General features: G+C 36.8%; 1 protein-coding gene across 1 annotated transcript in view; it reads right to left on the bottom strand.

The window, feature by feature from the left end:
- Positions 1-15,917, bottom strand: part of PHC3 (polyhomeotic homolog 3) — a 70,759-nt gene that overhangs the window by 46,678 nt on the left and 8,164 nt on the right. Inside the window, 3 exon segments of the mRNA XM_021702553.1 lie at positions 311-409; positions 2,443-2,601; positions 15,173-15,250. Coding sequence (XP_021558228.1) covers positions 311-409; positions 2,443-2,601; positions 15,173-15,250 — 336 coding nt within the window.

Raw genomic sequence — 15,917 nt, 5'->3', positions numbered from 1 at the left:
CACAAAAGAATACAACTCTCATAGTAAGAACAATAAGCTGCTTTATAATAAAACTAAACATACCATGTGATAGCAAAAACTCATTAACTTTCACTAATGTCAAATAACCTAAATATCTGTGCTTAATGGTAATATAATTTTTATATAACCAAAAAACTTTCTTGAAGTTCTCACAGTATTTCATTAAATTCCAATCCGATATGTAGGACAAAGAGCACTAAAATCATTGGTAACTTGAACATAATGTACGTTTATCTTTAACCTGAAGATCCAGACCTCAAGTACCACATTACGAAGCAGACAAGCTCACCTGAGTAGCTGCAGACTGACAGGAAGATGACGATGACGACGAGACAACAGGAATGTCAGACTGTACAGCAGCCACAGTGGTAGCGGGTGTGAAAATCAGCTGTACAGACAGAAAAACCAAAAAAATACCCTAAGACAAAAGAACGTGTCCCACACACAATGTATAGCAGGCAAGAGAGACTGAAATTTGTGACAGAAAGACAATGCAGTTTAGGATTATCTCCTAAGCAAAAGGTTTTACGTGACAAAGAAAAGTTTCTAATAGAGAACTCAAAAAAAAAAAAAAAAAGCATAAACATTTTGAAACAGCTCATGATTCTGATGAGTAGAAAAATAAATCAGTGCTCAAAAAAGAAAATGTATTTTGGTAATATGAAATCCTCGTACCAAATTTTGCCCCAAATAAGCTATTATTATACTCAAACTTTTCCCAGTTCAAAAACTACTATGGCAGGATTCCCAAAATGGAAGTTATTTTTAATAGACAACCACTCATGTATACAAATTTCAGTGAGAAACCTGAAAAGAAACACAAGTCTTTTCAGTCTTCTTTATCACAAAAGATAACTATGCCCCATACTATACTATTTCACTCAGCTACATGGGATCTATAGTACAAACCTAGGTTGCTCTTGATTTTAAAACTATTCATAAAGAAATATTCATTCCAAATGTAAATGCCACAACATGTCAAAATGCAACAACAAAACAGCCCGCAAAAAAGCTTCACATCAAATAAATAAGGAAGAAAAGACATACTCGATTTATTTACTTAATACCATCTCTTCAAATGTTATTTTTCAATATTGAAACAGAATGCCATTAGTTTAAAAAGGCACTACAATCCACTCAGAGATTATCCAATTTAGTAAATTATGACAGTTGTTTCACACAATGTGTAAATACTCTATTTCAAAACTGCATTAGGAGTTACTTAGTTCCTCTAGCCATTCCTGTTTAAATTAAAATTACTGACTAAAGGATCTTTTAAATTTCAGTTCTTTATAATACTAAATTTAAGTGAATTAAACAACAAAGTATAACTTTCACAAGAAGGTAACTGCCAGAACAAACAGCTGAAAGCACTAAAAATAAAGAGAAGATGTTTGTTCTATTTAGCTTGAACCATATGTAACTGCAAGTTTTATAAAGAGGTCAAAAGTGGTCATTTCAAATGATTCAGCCTAATTTTAAAGCATATTATTAATTACATAAGATCTCCTGTAGGAAAAAAACCCCAAAAATATGGTAATGTCCACTGAATAATCTATAAATAAAAGGTGGGTCATGTCACTGTTTCCTGCCAGAAATATGATGGAAAACTTTCTTTGTAATTTTAGTGGAGAACTGGGGATCCAGATATATATTCAGTACATTGGACAAAAAAGAATACAAGTAAATATATACTACACCAAAGCTCTTGTCTAGCTACCTGTAAAAACATCAAATAAATGCCAACCAATTCCTTAAAGCAGCTCAACAGGTAAATTAGGAAATCAGTAGGTACTCAAATATAGACCAGCCAAATTAACATTCCTGTATTAACAAAAGATCAAAGTGAACATAAGAACACAAATACCTTACTAATAATTTTGAGATGGGAATAACCAAAGCTAAAAATCAACTGGTAAATTACCAGGAACTCCAATCCAGATTTAAGAAGATCCCACAGTATAAATTCTAACTTATAGTTAACCACTAACTTTTTAACATTGCTAACTATTTCATCAAATTTAAGATGCCCAAGATATACAATGATTTTACATATATATATCTCACTGCAAATATTAATTATAACTGTAAGATGTTATCAATTATAAATGCATCTCAATTTCAGAGATGTTAAGATGTGAAAAAGGTTTGAAATCCATAAAATTTGATATTCAAAAAATAGTCACTCCATGTTACAGAATCTGTTAGCTTCCCAATGTTGCTACTATTTGATACACCAAGAAGGCCTACCAATTAAAATTTTTCATGACATAAATGTATAAGAGCTAAGCACACACATATAAAAAATTTGTTAAACATTTCTGAAATATTAAAAATGCCTCTTATTGCATCAAATCAAGAAACATTTCGATCTCTCTCAAGTCCTTAAACACTGAAAAAATTTGGTAGCTCATATCTTACCATTTGAGCTCGGAGATACATTTGAGCTTGGCTTGCCGTTAGGGTAGGGGAGGTACTCCCTAGTAACATAGTCTGTTGGGTAATACTGCCGCTGGTAGAACTGGAAGCCTGGGAACGGCTTATTAACTGTGCAGGTGTAGGAGAAGTGGAGAGGTTGATCTAAGGAAGAAAACATATTAGGTCATAGGCTTCCATTTCTTGCTTCCATGCCAGTGAATTTCACCAAGCTGCAGTTAGGCTATCAATGGTATAAACTATGGCTAAGGAACCTAAAAGAGAGGGCTTCATCTTTGACAGAGCCTCCCTCACTTCTTTGGGCAATTATTTGCAAATATGCAAACGACAGTATGTACTGATTAGGAATTAGGATAATTTTTAAGGATATCCTCAAGGTGTTTCATTCAGTAAGATTCCACTATCTTAAAATACCATTTCCACTACCTCCCAAAAATTAGGGTTAATGTTCCACTATTTAAATATTCCACATACTAACTTAAAACATCTGAATCAAGAGTTTATACTATTTTGTCAGATTCTGTCACATTTTGAGGGGTTTCTCAAGTGAACAAAAATTAAAACACAGATAATCCATTCACATATATATAAACATACATGTAACATATAATTAGAATAACGTTCTCTCTCAAAAGCTCTCAAAGAAGAAAATACAATTGCTACTTGTCAAACAGATGGAAAAATCCTGAATTCTGGTTACAAAATTAAATTATAAGCACTACTCTAAAGTTAAAACTGCTGTTAGAAAAAAGAAAACCATGTATCTCTAGGATACATGAGAACCTCATAAATGGTTCTTATCTGTGAAGGCAAACTAGCTGAGGCAGGTAGGGAAGAGGGCAAAGGGAGATAAATATACTCTTTATCTTTCCAATTTCACACCACATGCATATTATCCTTTTTTTCTTCTTTTGTTTGTGTTTCATTTCTCTATTTGGGTTTTTTTTCATTTTTATGTGTTATCCATTTTAAAAATAAATATTTTAATGCGTAATATAATCTGACCTCAAGTACTTTTGTGGACAAAGAATAAAATTAAGAAATAAGAATTTATAAAATAGTCTATTAGGCTTTTGATTCAAGCAACAAGGTAGACAGGACTAATACATCCATGCCCAAATACACTCACTGAAATGCCAAATCAACATGAAATACTGGAACACAACTGAACTCCTAAAAGGGGAGGGGAAAGGGAAGTTCCCAGGTTGCAGAAAGGAAGAAACTCTAGCTGACAAGAACCACCAAGGCAATCTCAGGGGACACTGGTCTAGAGATAGAAGACCTGATTTTGAGCCTATTTCAGGCAAGAGCTGGAGGTAAAAACCCCTATTTTGAGCCAAGATCTTTAAAAGGGGTACTCAGTATGTGAGAAGGGAAAAGGAAAAGCTCCACTCATTGGCCCTAAGAACCAGCAAGGAAGCTTGCCATCTGCCTTGCCCGCAATGGAAGGAGAAAGCCTCCTATGAGAATCAAAATGCCAGGCTTGCGCCATGTGGGGGGTACAAAATCCAAATGCACCCTACCTGCAATTTCATAACCTATCCAAAACATTAGCATTTAAACCAATCCAGGACATTTGTTAAACTGAACAAGTAAGACATCTGTTAAACTGAACAAGTGCCTGGAGGAAGCTAAGTGAAGGCAATACTGGAGGACCTCTCTGTGCTGGTTTTGCATTAACTTCCTATGAGTCTATAATTATTTAAAAATTGAAGTTTTTTAAAAACTGAAAAAAACTGTATGGGGTACAAAAGAGTTGGTTAACTAATTCTCTAAACTTATCTATATAAGTATTTTTAATTTTAATAAAATACATTGTACTTAAATCTATAATTCAGTGCATAAAGGCAATGAATACAATACACAGACTTATTCTGCAATATGGTTTTTACTCCTAGCACACCAGTAAAGTCACATTAGCAATAATCACCAACGCCTTCCATCCGACAAATTCAATGGACCTTTTCAGACCATTCCCTCTCAATCTTTTTTACCAGCTCTTCTTTCAGGCCCATCCCCAAAATGTTCGCCCCTAACACTTTCCTTCTTGAACTCCTAGATTAGCACATCCACACTCCCAGTGTCAAAAAACCAAACCTGATGACTCTGAATCCTTAATTATAAACTCATTCTGAGCTCCAGATCCACATACCTACAGAACATGTCTTTCTGGATATCCCTTATCAACTCATATTCAACATGTTCAAACACAAACTCATTATTATTCCTTCTTAAACCAGCTTCTCCTCGAATAATCAGTCACTGGCATCTCCTAAAATCCTACAAAACAGATTTTGGTTTGTAAGTCATCTTGATCCTTCCTTCTCCTTTACCACACATACAAAATCAGTCACATCTTACTGTTTATACACCTTTATTTTCTTCATTTTCATTTTAATCACTAAGTTTGAGAGTCTGGGCCTATGGCACTTCCAGCTAGATTACTTTAACAGCTGCAAACTGACCTCCCTGCCTGAAATCTTGTTTCCTTCTACTTGCCAGATAATCTTTCCCTGATTTAATTAATTACCCATTTAAAAATCTGGATCACATTCGACCTCCCCTGACTAGCGCTCTAGCATCATCTCCTCCCACTCCTCCATACACACCTTTCACATTAGTTATATGAAGCTATTTGCAATATCATAACGTCCAAGGTCTCTGTGGTCCGAGTAAAAATGCTCTGGACAGGTCTGAGCATCCCCCTAGCCCCATGCCCCACCCCACCTGTACCTACGTAGTGAACAACCCTCTCTCAAAAATCATCTGCTCTAATAAGCTTTTTCAGGCATCCCTACATCCCACAGAACTATTTCCCTTCCTTTTTGGTTGTTATCATTCATATACTTCTATCTCACCCTTCTAAACAATAATTTCTGTAAGGGTAGGGATCATGAACTATTTACATCTTCATATACCCAATATCTACAAAAGTACTTTCATTCAATAAGTTTATTAAGTTAATGAATGCCACGTTATTTTAAGGCATGCTTCATAGTTTTAATGTAATATATAAGCTCACCATAAAGAGTGTGAGTGTGTATGAGAAAAAACCCAATTTAGGATAGTCCCTAACAAAGCAGAGTAAAAATGCAGAGACAGTGTGGTGATATTCATTCAATTCTATTTTTGATGTGCTACATAACAAATTATTAGTAAGCCCCCCCAAAACTATTTTCCTACACCTCTACAAATGGACACTTTGGATAAAGCCTTGCTACAAAGATCAAATCACTTAGCAGGATAAAACTGGACCCAGGTTTTCCGGCTCATATATTTTGGCATTCAGAGTGGTTTCCTACACCCTGATAGCTTGCGAATTTGGGTCACTGCAATAATAGTGCCATGGCACCTTTTTCCAGACAGTGGAAGGAAGAGAGGATGGAAGGGAGGGAAAGAAGGAAGGAACTCTAGTCAGGATAGACCACACAGTCTTTAAACAGAAACACAATAAAAGTGTTTTTAAAAAATGACTGGCTGGTAGCTAAAATGCCTGAGAGTGCTCTTTAAGGAAGCAGAACACAAAGTACGAACAGAACGCTTTTCTTTTTCTTAAAAAAGAAAAAAAGGAAGTAAGAAAACGAAATAGTAACTTCCACCTGCATTCCATTTTGTCTAAGTTGTGAGATCAAAAAACCAATTTCATGTTTATTTTTAAGTTCCAGATAGCAAGTAATATTTCAGGCAGTGTCTACTCACAAATGCCCAACCCATGAATGAGTGCAATTATATCTCTGCAAGAAGTCCATCTCCACAACTGGCCTAACGAAAAAAAAAAAAACACTTCCCTTCCTTTCCACAACTGATACGTCTCTCCTCTAACTTTCTGCTTTGTTCTGCTGACCTGGACCGGAGGCCTTAATTGTTTGCATTATATTCTCTGTCTCCATCCCAACATTCCTAATTCCTTTTCACTTTAAACCCTTGGCCAATCCTGTCACTTCATACCTGAAGCCCCACACTCCATAAAGGAACTTACTCCTTGAGCCCTTATTACTGGAAGCTCTCTCCCCAGTTGGAAGCACTAATTCCAAGAGTCACCAGAGAAAACCATGTCTACAAAGAAAAGCCATTTAACTCACAACCACATCTTGGTGTCCCTCCAAAATGAGATTACATAGGGTTTCTGGCCCAGAGTACTCCCTAGAACCAAAGCCCATTTGAGAACCATTGCTGCCATTTGACTGATCAAAATCAATCAGGTATATCTATAGAAACATAGTACACAGACATTAAAAGGATAACGCATACCTGTATTATTCAATGACATGAAAATATCTTTATAACCCACTGCTGAATGAAAAAAACTACAGAATAACATATACAGTACAATCCCATTTATATAATCACATAAAAATGTGTCCATGTAAAAATACATATCACATATGAAAAACACGTCGAGAGATAAACAAATGCATTGTATATACACACAATAATGCACACTCATAAAACTGTATATGATTAAATTTGATATAGACATATAGGCATACATACACCATTCTGGAAGAATAATCACCAAAATGTAAAGGTGAATAATGTCTACTAGGGGTAAAATTTGGGATAATGTGTGTTTTCTTTTATCTTTTTTGTCTTTTCTGTATAGGTATGAACTTTAGAATCAGAGAGGAAATGCTATTTTCCTTTTTTTTTTTAATGTTTACTTTAGTACATTGTTTTTACCACTTTAAAGCAGTGTATACATTTTCTTGCCTCATTATTCAGTGGGGATTTGTATATGAGTAATTCAAGCATCCAGAAGTATAAAATGCTATATTAAAATTTCAAATAATAATATCTACCCATGAAAGATTTCCTTTAAGAGACTGTACTCCTTTACTAATAATATGAAATAAAATATGAATCCTATTTATTATAGAAAACCATTATTTCTACTATTTGTAATACAAGCTATAAACACAACAGCAGCAATGCCTGGGTGGCTCAGTCAGTTAAGCGTCTGTCTTCAGCTCAGGTCATGATCCCAGGGTCCTGGGATCAAGTCCCGCATCGAGCTCCTTGCTCAGCGGGGAGCCTGCTTCTCCCTCTGCCTGCCGTTCCCCCTGCTGTGCTCTCCCTCTCCCCCTCTGACAAATAAATAAAATCTTAAAAAAAAAACACACAACAGCAAAACAAGAAGCCTCATAATTTCCCATTTGCTTTCAGATTTCGATATCTTAAAAAAGTTGCAATGCTGAAACAATTAAAATACTGGAAATAAAGTGTTCAGCAACAGGGATGGTTACATAAAATAAAGTGCATCCACACCATGCAACACTATGCAACAACTTGAGTGAGATTGAGCTTTGTGTGCTAACACAGAAAGATCTCAAAACTGTTGAGTGTAAAAAACAAAATGCAGGGTGCCTCGGTGGCTCAGTTGGTTAAGCGACTGCCTTCGGCTCAGGTCATGATCCTGGAGTCCCGGGATCGAGTCCCGCATCGGGCTCCCTGCTCAGCAGGGAGTCTGCTTCTCCCTCTGACCCTCCTCCCTCTCATGCTCTCTGTCTTTCATTCTCTCTCTCAAATAAATAAATAAAATCTTTAAAAAAAAAAATGTAGAACACTGTGTTTCCAGTGTATAAAAAAAAAGTGTTAACACGTATACACACATTTCTTTATGCTATATATGTCCATAACACATAGGTAAAGATACGGAGGGATATCCAGCAAACTGAGGAGTCAGAAGGACTGAAGAGGACTGAAAGAAGGCTGAAGGGGACTTAACACTTTTTCACTTTTCCTGTACTATTGGAGTATTTTACAAGAATGCACTAAAGCAGGGCGCCTGACTGGCTCAGTCGGTTGAGCATCTGCCTTCGGCTCGGGTCATGATCCCAGGGCTCTGGAATCGAGCCCTGCGTCGGGCTCCCTGCTCAGCAGACAGCCTGCTCCTCCCTCTGCCTCTCATGAATAAATAAATAAAATCTTAAAAAAAATTACATTTTTAAAAATCCTTGATTAAAGTACCTCCTAAAATAGGTAAGAGGATGAGGACATTAGCAATAGACCACTGAGAATGACTAGTTATAAGCAAGTAATCTTCTCTCAGAAAAAACTTATAATGGGTTCATTTGATATGTGGATCTGATTGAGACATTTTTAGAGAAAAGCAAACATTTTTAAGGTTCTTGATCTAAAAAACCACCTCACTGACCCAGTAAGTGTACTCTTAAGAAATTTTTTAAAAACAAGTAAGTACATATATGTATACAAAAATATATAACAGAATATCCAATGCAGGTTTACTTATAATAGCAAAATTTCTAATACAGTCACGTGGGGGTTAGGGCTTCAACACATGAACTTTGCGGAGATGCAATTCAGTGTGTAACACCCTCTATTGAACCCTCTCCTTGATCTAGACCCAGGGTTATCTGGGTGAAAAGAGTAATAAAAACCATGTAATTAGACAACTGAATTTTACACAGAAGAAAACTGGGGTATAAATGACTAAGGAGGCTAAATGACTTGCCCTAAGTCATGCTACCAGTCAGTCACAGAATGAGGACTAGAACCCATGTCCCTTATCTCTTCCGTTCTACCAATCTTTCATGATAACCCAGAATTGGTAGTAATCATGTAACTTTTCTTAGGACTTGAGTTTTCAATGAGATGCACAAGACATCACTAATCACCAGACCTCCACATGAACTCCAAACTCATATATCCAATGTTTACTCAACATCCACCACAAAGAATGTCCAAAACTGAACTCCTGATTTTCTTCTCCAACACCTGCTTTGTCAGGTCCTTCCAGATGTTCAGGCCAAAATACTAGTTATCCTTGACTCGTCACCCTTCCTCACATCTTTGATTCAATCCATCAGCATACCCTATTAGCTCTACTTTTAAAACATATAAATTTCTATAATAAAATATTGTTAAAAAAAAAAATCTAGAATCTGGCCAACCACTTTTCACCACATCTACTGTCACCATCATGGTGCAAGCCACCAATCTCTCTTGGATTACTACAAGAATCATTTAACTGGTCTCCCTGCTTCTATCTTTGCCCCCTAGAACCTAACACTGTCACTAAGTTAAAACGTGAGATCATGTGACTTCCCTACTGAAATAGCTTTCTAATAGCTTCCCAACTCGAGTAAAAGAGTTTTATAATCTCATGATTGGATTACAATTACCTCTCTGTCATCTCTAACCATACTCCCACTCTCTCATTCTACTCCAACCACAATACCCTCCTTTCTGTTCCTTCAGCATGTTTGCCTCCCTGACCCTCCTTCAAATACCATCTTTATTAGCAATGCCTTCCCTGACCACCCTAGTTAAAACAGCAAATTCCCTCATCCCATTCCCTTTTCTTGCTTTATTCTTCCTTATAGCACTTACCATCTGACATATACCAGTTTATCATCTGTCTATCCCTAGCTCCATAAGAACAGAGAGTTTGTTGTGTTGCTGTGTTCCCAGTACCTAAAGGGTTTTGGCACATATTAAATGCTCAATAAATGTATGTTGTATGAATGACTGAATGTATGAATGAAAAAAATCATAAAACTAACTGGACTTCAAAAGCTCATCTTGTCTAGCACCATAACTAGAAAGCTATCACAAACAAGGTCTTTCCCTTTTTGACTAAATAGTACAGTGAATTAAACTCAAAACATCTGGGATTAATGTAGACTCCAGGACCAAAAAACAACAAAGAGAAAGGGAATGAGATACAAACAGCCCTTGAGTCATTTAGAGACTTATGATTGCAATTTTCAGCTATATAATCCTTTCCAGCTGAAAATGCCCAATGATGTAAAAGCATATAGAGAATGACAGCACTTCACCTACATTAAAATAAAATTAACCATAGGCCTATCTATTTACATTTATGTGTAGAAACACACAGTAATAAAATAGGAAAGCTTCACACAAAACTTTTTCATGGCAAAAGGGACTACTGAAAAGGGATGTCCCTTTTACTCCACACATTTGTAGTGTCTCTCCCTTAGACAACAAGAGTATATTCAAGTTTTATTTAGGCAATATAAAAATTAACAAAATAGGGGCACCGGGGTGGCTCAGTCAGTTGAGTGCCTGCCTTCGGCTCAGGTCATGATCCCAGGGTCCTGGGATTGAGCCTCGAGTTGGGCTCCCTGCTGAGCAGGGAGCCTGCTTCTCCCTCTCCGCCCACCCCCCCACCCCTCACCTGCACACGCACGCGCCCTCTCTCTCTCACTCTCTCTCAAATAAAATCTTAAAATTAACAAAATAAAGCTCTTCAACTTGCTTCCTCAGAGATAATCACTGATTAGCAATTTGTTGTGTATTATAGATTTTCTTCTTGAATAATCAGGCAGATATATAATTTTTTTAAAAAGTAAGTTAAGTGACAGGAATTCTGTTTCCAGAAAGATGGAACAGACATACTTTTCCCTATTCCTTCCTCTAAATACAACTAAAAACCCTGGATGTAACATATATAATAAGCATAAGATCCCGAAAGATGGAGAAAAGCAGACTGGCTAGGGACCTCAGAACACACAGAACCATGTGGTTGTGAGCTCCCTGGGTTTTCCTTTTGTCTTATATAAGCCAAACTTAGAGCTGAAAAAGTCTGTAACTCAGAAACACAAATGGGTGCAAACAAACAAACAAAAGCCCCAAAAGAAGCCTGCTCTTTCTAGCCAAAGGAACAAGAAAGAGACTTCCTAGCAACATAGAGAACTTTTAGACAGTTGCTCTACTCCAGCCAAATACCACAGAAAACACTGTGGCCCCACCCACACCAGCAAAGAGTTCCACCTATACCCAACTCCCCTAATCCCTCCAGTGGATAAGCATCAGAGAAGGTGAAAAGAGAGACAGGACTTTTGTCCCAGTCATGCAGGAGTAGACTACCACGACCAACCCACCCCACCCCTAAGGTGTATCAGTGGAGACCAAGTGGGGAGCCATAACATGGCACTCTTATTCCCTCCCCCACCCCATTCAGCCAGGGACGCATCCATGGAGGTCTAGTGAGGAGCCAGAACTCACACCCACTCGACAATTATGAGAAGCACCCTCTCAGATGTCAATGGAGACCAAATGGATAACCTGGACTTCTACCCTCAGACAGTATTAAGGAGTTGGCACACATTCCCTTTCAGAAGCCAGCCAAAACACAAAGTTTAAATATGATCCATAGTCTCACAACATAATACTCAAAATGATGAGGTTTCAGAAATCACTTATACCAAGAACCAGAAAGACCAAAGCTGAATAAAAAAGACAATCAATGGGGCGACTGGGTGGCTCAGTGGTTAAGCGACTGCCTTCGGCTCAGGTCATGATCCCAGCGTCCTGGAATCGAGCCCCGCATCGGGCTCCCTGCTTGGCGGGGGCCCTGTTTCTCCCTCTCCCTCTGCCCCTGCTTGTGTTCCCTCTCTCACTGTGTCTCTGTCAAATAAATAAATAAAATCTTTAAAAAAAAAAAAAAAGATAATAAGTAGATGCCAACACCAAGATGAAAGAGATATGATAATTGGATAGATTTTAAAGCAGTCATCATAAAAATTATTTCAACAAGCAACATGAGCCCACTTGAATGAAAAAGCAAAATCCCTCAGCAAACAGAAGATATAAATAAGAACCAAATGGAAATTTTAGAACTGAAATATAGAATAACCTAAATAAATCACTTAATGAGATCATACTATACATTTTTGCTTTTTTCACTTAATACCTAATGAAAATTTAAGTCTCTCTGTATACACACATAGAGCATTTTTATTAGCTATAGTATTCCTCTGTATGAATTAACTATAATCTTCAATTAATGGGCACCTATTTATATTGCTTATAATTTTTCACTATTACAAACCATACATATTTGCATAATTATGTCATTTTTGCATGATTATGTCATAATTATCTATCATTTTTAGTAAATGACATCACTAAAAATAAGTGATAAGTGAATGTGAATACACAATTTAAATTTTCATACACGTTGTCAAATAATCCTCCAGAAAAGTTGCACCAAATACATTCCCACTGATAGCGTATGAGTGTATCTACTTTTTCACATCCTTGCCAAAAATGGATATTGGGTCAATGTTTTTCCTTGTTTTCTAATTTGAGAGATATCATTGTTATTTTTACATACATTTCTTTATTACTAATATGGTAAATACATTTTCACATGTTTAAAACCCAGAAATAGTCTTTCTTTTGAAAATTACCAGTGCAGGTCTTTTGTGAATTCTGTTTATCTCACCACTATAAAAGATTCCTTGTTATTTCACAAATATAACTGGTTGACCTACAAGGTACAAAAATATTTTCAACCATTTTGTGTTTTTTAACTTTGTTGATGCTTTAATTGGTTTAGATTCATTTTGACAAATCAAATTGAACTAAATCTAAGTCCTGTTCAGTTAAAGTACAGAGACATCAACCTAAACACACAGTCCCAACTAGTTTTAGAGCCAAACAATCATAAAACCACCCCTCTCACTACTAATCAGTGTCTAGAATTAGTCTTTCTGTTTTAATGAGAGGAAAGAAGAGGATGCTGGCATCCACTATTTACCTATATATTCAATTAACAATAGCCTTCTCCAGTTTCCCCAGGTCATAATGATTGGACTTCTGACTGTTTAATAATATTCCATTTCCCCACTAGGATCCCACTCCTACTCTAAACCCAAGTCTATCTAGCTGATAACTTGACAACCTACCTTCTAGTCCTTTTTCTACTGGAGGCTGGACCCTTCCCCACGGGCTTTCACTGTTAATCTGGAACCCTACCTCGAAATAACCAAAACTCTGAAAACTACTAGACTACCACCTAACATGGGTCATTAGTATCATTACCTAGAGATTTCTGCTACCATGTTCTGCTCCTCTTTTGGAGACTGACCCATATCCACTAAGCTACCTTGGTATCATAATTTGGACAGCTAGTCAACTCACTTGAGCTATTATTATTCAGCTGGGATAGAAAATGAAGCAAATGCAATGCATTTCTTTTTTTTTTTTCCTGGACATCTGTTCTCCCTGCTTACTTCTTTTCCCCCACGAACCAGTCACAGGTTCTGGCATACTTTATCATACAAGGCTGCCTGGTTTATGACAAGCAGCACTAACATCATCATAAAAAATAAACACAATCACTGGAATTATAATTTCTGTGAAAGTCAAATACATAAAATCATAATGAGAAAAAAATAGTTTAAAAGGATACCTTTTAGTAATTTGAAAAAATTCGAAAACACCTCTCTTTATACATACATACTCTAATGTTATTCCAGTATTTCATAGAATAAAAAAATTGTCTATAATTTTTTTAAAGACTTATTTATTTATTTATTTGACAGAGAGAGAGAGAGAGAGAGAGAGAGAGAGAGCACAAGCAGGGGAAGCAGCAGGCAGAAGGAAAGGGAGAAGCAAGCTCCCCCAGGAGCAGAGAGCCCGATGCGGGGCTTGATCCCAGGACCCCGGGATCATGACCTGAGCCGAAGGCAGTCGCTTAACCAACTGAGCCACCCAGGCACCCCTATAATTTTTTTAACCAGACCACAAATGTTTATCAGTGCTTGCCTTAACTACCAACGTATTAAAGACAGAGATGACATCAATAACCATAATTATAGTATTAATGCTTAGGGCTAGATTATACTACTTAAATTTTTCATTTTCTTCAGTCTAACATTCTCAAGTCATAAATAATTTCTTAACTAATTTTATTTATATTCCAGGATACTTTCATGCTAAAAAAGAACAGAATTTTTTAATTAACAATGTCATGGCTCGGGGCACCTGGGTGGCTCAGATGTTTGAGCGTCTGCCTTCGGCTTAGGTCATGATCCTGGGGTCCTGGGATAGAGCCCCACATTGGGATCCCCGCTCAGAGGGGAGTCTGTTTCTCCCTCTCCCTCTGCCCTTATCCCCCTGCTCATGCTCTTTCTCTGTCTCAAATGAATAAATAAAAAAAAAATGTCATGGCTCAGTTAAGTGTCCAACTCTTGATTTCGGCTCAGGTCATGATCTCAGGGTTGTGAGATCGAGCCCCAAAACAGGCTCAGCAATGGGCGTGGAGCCTGCTTAAGAGTCTCTGTCTCCCTCTCCCCTGCCTCTCCCCTGCCCCTCCCCTGCCTTTCTCTCGCCCTCCAATTTGAAATTACATCAAAATAAAAAGTTAAGCAAGTATTACCATGCCTGCAAATTTCTTTTAACTGGAAAACTTTGCACAATTTCCCAGTATATATGTCAAATCAGATTTACTCCTTTCTCAAAATAAATTACATTATCGTGGATGCATACTTGTAAATCTGATCAAGTACATAAGCTGAAAAGTAATAATTTCTAAAATGTGAGGTGCCCAGAAAAAGCTAGAAACATTTAGATGTCTACCAAGGGTTAACATTCTTTAGTATATCATAGTAAATGCATGGCCTAATACCCCTTGCAATGTGTATTTCAGGCTTTCAATACACACTGAAAACTGCAATCATTTTGAATCACATCAGATCTGAACAAAATCAGTAGGAAAACATGTATAAGAAATAATATGAAAACGTTTTTTTAAGACTCAGATTTTCAGAAGCTTAACATTAGTTCTGAATTCTTGAAACTTACCATTTCTAATTCTAGGCACTTATTACTTAAGTAGCAATCAACAAATCACAATAGCAACTTTGTAAATAGTAACAGTTTACTTTTGGAAAACTTAAGTAATTAAAATTTTTAAATCCAGGAAAAAAATTAGGGCACTTACAGATGTCTGAGACATACTTGACTGTTGTGTGACACTTCCTGTGGGGGATGTAGATGGTCTTCCACTGGATAAACTTGCCTAAAATAATAAGATCTTTATAATAGATCTATAAGAATCTGAAGTTAAAAGCTTTTGGTACCAGGATACCACAAAACCACGATAAAAGTCAAAATGTCTACATTATAAACCAATCCATTTCACAGTCAACATAGATTAAGCTTTGGCCAAACAGATTAAGAAGAAAATAAAAAGCTGAATGATAAAAACAGAGGATCCAAAGGCTAATCTTACTTTAATGGCTGCACTCATCATCAGTTTTACTCATCAATTCTCTGTCTTCTTTGAAGTGGAACCACCATTCCAACATTATGAAAAAGAAATTGGAGCTACATGAAGTACCAGTTGGTTTCAGTTTCCTAACTTGTATCATGAACATGAGGTTATTTAAAATTACACTACCAAAAATCAGCAACAGCTGGGGATGTGTTTCTAACAGAAATAACTCTTTTTCAGGTTTAGTCAACTGAGATCCTTCTCTAATAAGAAGATTTAAGATTAAATCTCACATATAGTTTTATTTAAATAAACAGAATAATGAAAATCTTTTTTAAAAAAAGCATTTAAGGGGCGCCTGGGTGGCTCAGTTGGTTAGGCGACTGCCTTCGGCTCGGGTCATGATCCTGGAGTCCCCGGATCGAGTCCCGCATCGGGCTCCCTGCTCGGCAGGGAGTCTGCTTCTTCCTCT

Source organism: Neomonachus schauinslandi, chromosome 1, assembly GCF_002201575.2.
Source record: "Neomonachus schauinslandi chromosome 1, ASM220157v2, whole genome shotgun sequence".
Lineage (NCBI taxonomy): Eukaryota > Metazoa > Chordata > Mammalia > Carnivora > Phocidae > Neomonachus > Neomonachus schauinslandi.
The sequence above is the reverse complement of the archived record's forward strand: the minus strand, read 5'-3'. Positions and strand labels throughout refer to the sequence as shown.